Raw genomic sequence first — 4618 nt, 5'->3', positions numbered from 1 at the left:
TTGTTTTAACATGAATATCGCGGGTTTGGAAGCTTTGTTACAACTCTGAGTTTCATGTATTACTACGATCATCAGACAACTGATAGATCCAAAACGGGCAGCCAGAACATAAGGGGGAGCAAGGTGGGAAATTCTGAGGGTGTCATAGGCGACGCGTATCACAGCGCAAGAGTCAGGTGCAGGCGTGAAATAATTGCCAAGTCTTCAGACTTGGGGCTGTGCAGCAGTAGTTCCGGCGTGAATGAGAATAGAGCTGGGGACAAATGCCAAATCCACACATTCCCACACCACTACACAAACATACACCCACACTCTCTCCCTTTTCTCACATACACATGCACTCACACGCGCGTCCACACACACATTCTCTAAATCGCTCTCTCTCTAAATCGCTCTCTCTCTCACACACACACGCACACACAGTGGAATATTCCCGAGTGGAATATCTCCATCCAGCTCCGAAAAGCTATGAAGTACGTCAAGGAGAGGGAGAAGAGTGGGAGAGAGGGACGGCGCTGCTTGACGTTTGGGTCGTGGAATGTTCGCTCCCTTGTGGAAAGGAGTGGCGGCGTAGCTACGGCGAGCGTTTCTGGCCGAGTAGCAGAGGACAAGAAATGTCGTCGTGTTGCTGCCGAGCTGCGCAGGTTGAGCGTGGCGGCGGCTGGATTGCAGGAGACACACTGGTTCGGCGATGACATTTATGTCGTTGACGGTTTTACTATCTTGTGTTCGGGTCGCCCCGTGCCTGGCGATGGAGCTCCGGGCAACAGACGAGGAGAAGGAGTCGCCCTGGCACTCAATAAATTTGCAACAGACGCGTGGAAGAATGGTGGTTCGGTCTGGCGGGCTGTGGGCCCTCGTCTTGTCACTGCACGTCTCAAATTCGCCCTGCGTGGGGGAGAAGTCGCATGGGTGACGGTAGTCAGTGCGTATGCTCCGACTTATGCAGCTCCGCGTGCCAGCAAAAATCAGTTTTACGAACAGTTGCAGGAGGTAATAGCTGGCGTTCCTGACAGGGACTGCTGTATTCTGCTTGGAGACTTCAACGCCCGTGTGGGTTCAGGAACAGCTGACGATGGCTGGAGTGGTGTGCGCGGCATGCATGGTTTTGGACAGTTGAATTCCTCTGGAGATGAGCTACTGTCGTTTGCAGCAATAAATAATTTGTGGATCTGCAACACCTGGTTCCCCAAGCGGGATATCTTCAAGCGGACGTGGCAGCACCCCGGCTCTCTGCAGTGGCACTGCATCGACTATATCTTGATGCGTCAGGATCATCGGCGATTTTGCAGGGACGTGCGCGTTGTTCGTGGTGCTGAGTGTGGCAGTGACCACCAGCTGCTTTGTATAGTCTTTGAGTTCCCGCATCGCCCGGTGGGGGTTGCCCGACGTGGAGCGAGCCGGGGGCGCCGATTTAATGTCGGCAAGCTGCGGAGTAAGGCGGTGGCCGAGCATGATCAATCGGATTCCTGCGCATCCACGTTACAAGACGTCAACGATGTGGGACGTCGCCCCCCGCGCTGCGTGACCACCGCGGACAAGTATCGTGCCGCTTTATCTGCTGGATTGCGAGATTGCTGGAGCAGCGATGGTAGCGTTGGGGAGAAGTGGACCCATGTGCGCAATACCGTGGTTGCCACAGCCGCTGATGTATTGGGCCCGAGCGAACGCCGTCAGGCCGACTGGTATGATGACAACTCTGCAACCATACAGCCCCTTCTGCGCGCCCGCAATGAGTGCTACGCGGAGTGGCTTGCCCACGGTCAGCAGAGGGGCGACACGTATTGGGCCAGCTTCGGGGCTGCTCGATCGCAGGCGCGCGCAGCCGTTGTAAATGCCAAAGAGGCTTGGATTTTGAATAAGGCACAGGAGGCAACAGAGGCGCGCTTCAACGGGGCAGTCGTCTGGAAATGCGTTCATGCTATCCACGCTGCATGTGAGGGATTAACTCCGTGCAAGACTTCCGCCATTAAGGACGAGAATGGAAACCTGTGCCAGTCGACTGAGGATCAATGCAAGCGGTTCCAGAGGCATTTCACATCTGTCCTGAACCCAGAGAGCTCGTACAACCCCGATATCATGGCTTGCGTTGAGCAGCGACCTGTAGTGTCGAGCCTTGAGGAACCACCAACCATGCATGAGATCTCCAAGGCATTTCTCGACTTCGCAATGGCACCGCTGCTGGTTCATCGAGGATACAGCCAGAGTTGCTAAAGTTCGGTGGCGAGGAGCTCAACAACAAGCTCATGGAGCTGTTTGGAGATGTGTGGCGAGATGGCTGCGTTCCGCGGGAGTGGGCGGATGCTACCCTCATCCCCATTCCAAAGAAGGGAGATTTGTCGCAGTGCGACAATTGGCGGGGCATTGCGTTGCTGGATGTGGTCGGCAAGGTCTTGGCGAGTGTCCTTCAGAGAAGGCTGCAGGTATTCGCAGAGGAATTTCTCCCTGAGTCCCAGTGCGGGTTCCGGCGAGGGCGTGGCTGCTCTGACATGATCTTCACCGTCCGACAGCTCATGGAAAAGTCAATCGAACATCAGGCCAAGGGATTTTTTGTGTTTATCGACCTGAAGAAGGCCTTTGATTCAGTGCCCAGGGGGTGTCTGTGGCAGGTCCTCGGCCGTGCGGGAGTACCAGAAAAGCTTATCAACATCATCCGGTCGTTCCACGACCCCATGTCAGCATCGGTGCAGTTCAACAACATATTATCAGACCCGTTCAGCATTGGCAATGGTCTTCGCCAGGGGTGCTCTATGGCGCCGGTCCTTTTTAATATCTTTATGTGGGCCGTGATGACCCAGTGGCAACACCGCGTCAGGAGAGTTGACGGGGTTGGCTTCGAGCTCCGCTCAGCATACAGCAGCGATTTATACCGTAAACCCCGCCGTGACGACCAACACCATTGCCTAACAGATTCCCAGTTTGCTGACGACTCTTGTTTATTCGCTACAACTCGGTCTGGAGCGGGGGCAGCATTGTGCTGTCTTCACGAGGTGGCGTCGGGATTCGGCTTGACCATCAGTGCAACGAAGACTCAGTTTGTAGTTGTTGGCCCCGGCATCACGCTTACTGACCGCGCTCCCCTCCAACTTGGTCAAGCGGAGGTGGAATGCGTACCGCATTTCAAATACCTCGGTTCTGTAGTGGACAGCGGTTGCCGTTCGTCCCGGGACATCGCCGCAAGGATTGCCCAAGCCTCCAGGGCCTGCGGTGCTCTTCGGAGGTCTGTATTCTCCAATCCACATCTGCTGATGCACACCAAGCGGTGCGTATTCAATGCTTGCGTTCTGTCCCTGCTGTTGTATGGCTCTGAGTGCTGGACGCCCCTTCAGCATGACCTGCAGAAGCTCTCAACCTTCAGCATGAGGTGCATCCGATCCATCCTCGGGGTCTCTCGAAGCCGGATGTGGGACGAACACATCACCAACGAAGAGCTGCTGGTGCGCTGGGGAGACTCCGAGACGATTAAAGACAAAATTGCACATCGGCGGTTGGAGTGGTTGGGGCATGTGGCGCGGATGCCGGACAACCGCATCCCAAAACAGGTACTGTTTGGCTCCTTCTTGCAGCGTCGCCCAGCACATGGCCCACGCCGCAGATGGAAGGACTGTGCTGTCCGAGATCTACGTGCCCGTGGCGTGGAGGCATCATGGTATGATGTTGCATGTGAGTCTCGCGCGGAGTGGCGCAGCACCTACCAAGAGCCTGACAATGTGCCTGAGCCTCCGCCCCGAGTGGTATGTACGGTATGCGGACGGGATTTTGCACGGAAAGGAGACATGGCTCGGCATAAGTGTCTGGAGGAGCGTGCGCGGCCTGTGTCTGAGCAGCGGGGCGCCAGTCAGTGCGGGCGGTGTGGGCGGTGGCTGAGAAGCCGCGGTGGCTTGGTCCGGCATGTGTTTGCCTCAACGGTGGATGCCGCAGTGCCACCTGGAACTACCGGAGCGTCGGCACCGGCGGAGGGATGTTGTGCCGCGCATTGTGACAGGTGTGGTCGCTGCTTTCGCGGTGTCCGGGGACGGGGAAGGCATCGCTGTTCAAGGGTGGCGCATAGACCAACAGCAGAGGAGCGCTCAGCCTTCCAGCACGTGTGCATATGCGGCAAGCGGATGCGACTACCCGTGCACCTGGAGCGTCATCGAGCGTCGTGTCCTCTCTCTCTCTCTTCTCAAGTTTCCCAGTGATGGGATCACGTGACCCTTTTGCGGCAGTGACTCTACAGGACAGGACAGGACAGGTGTGTGTGTGTGTGTGTGTGTGTGTGTGTGTGTGTGTGTGTGTGTGTGTGTGTGTGTGTGTGTGTGTGTTTTGTGTATGTGCTGGAGGTGAGTGGAAGGAGATTTTTGAGCTCCGGTTTTTTTAGAAGTTTTCTTCCACGGGCTGGTCTCCAGCTCCGGCTGGGGCCAGCCCAGGTGAGTTATAGACTCACAGTAAGTAGAGTAGCTGTGCTGAGCGAGGCAGCCGTCATCTTGCTGCCGCGGACGAGGACAATTCAGCGTCGACAACATGGTCACCTCGGATATGACCACTCGCGCTGACCCTCGTCCGCCTGAGCGCGGAGGAGTTGCAAACCCCCGCTCAGAGCTTAGCTTGCAGCATGCACCAGCCGCTCGGAGGTTCG

At 56.5% G+C, this 4618-nt stretch overlaps 1 protein-coding gene across 1 annotated transcript; it reads left to right on the top strand.

The window, feature by feature from the left end:
* Positions 1–468: 468 nt before the first annotated feature.
* Positions 469–2214, top strand: LOC135823006 (uncharacterized). The gene has a single exon (XM_065335842.1). The coding sequence runs from the start codon at positions 469–471 to the stop codon at positions 2212–2214; it is 1746 nt and encodes a 581-aa protein (XP_065191914.1).
* The last annotated feature ends 2404 nt before the right edge of the window (positions 2215–4618 follow it).

This window comes from Sycon ciliatum, chromosome 8 (genome assembly GCF_964019385.1).
Source record: "Sycon ciliatum chromosome 8, ocSycCili1.1, whole genome shotgun sequence".
Taxonomy (NCBI): domain Eukaryota; kingdom Metazoa; phylum Porifera; class Calcarea; order Leucosolenida; family Sycettidae; genus Sycon; species Sycon ciliatum.
The sequence above is the reverse complement of the archived record's forward strand: the minus strand, read 5'-3'. Positions and strand labels throughout refer to the sequence as shown.

Excerpts from the sequence above, each read along its gene's own strand:
- LOC135823006 (XM_065335842.1), top strand. The coding sequence starts at position 469 with ATGAAGTACGTCAAGGAGAGGGAGAAGAGTGGGAGAGAGGGACGGCGC.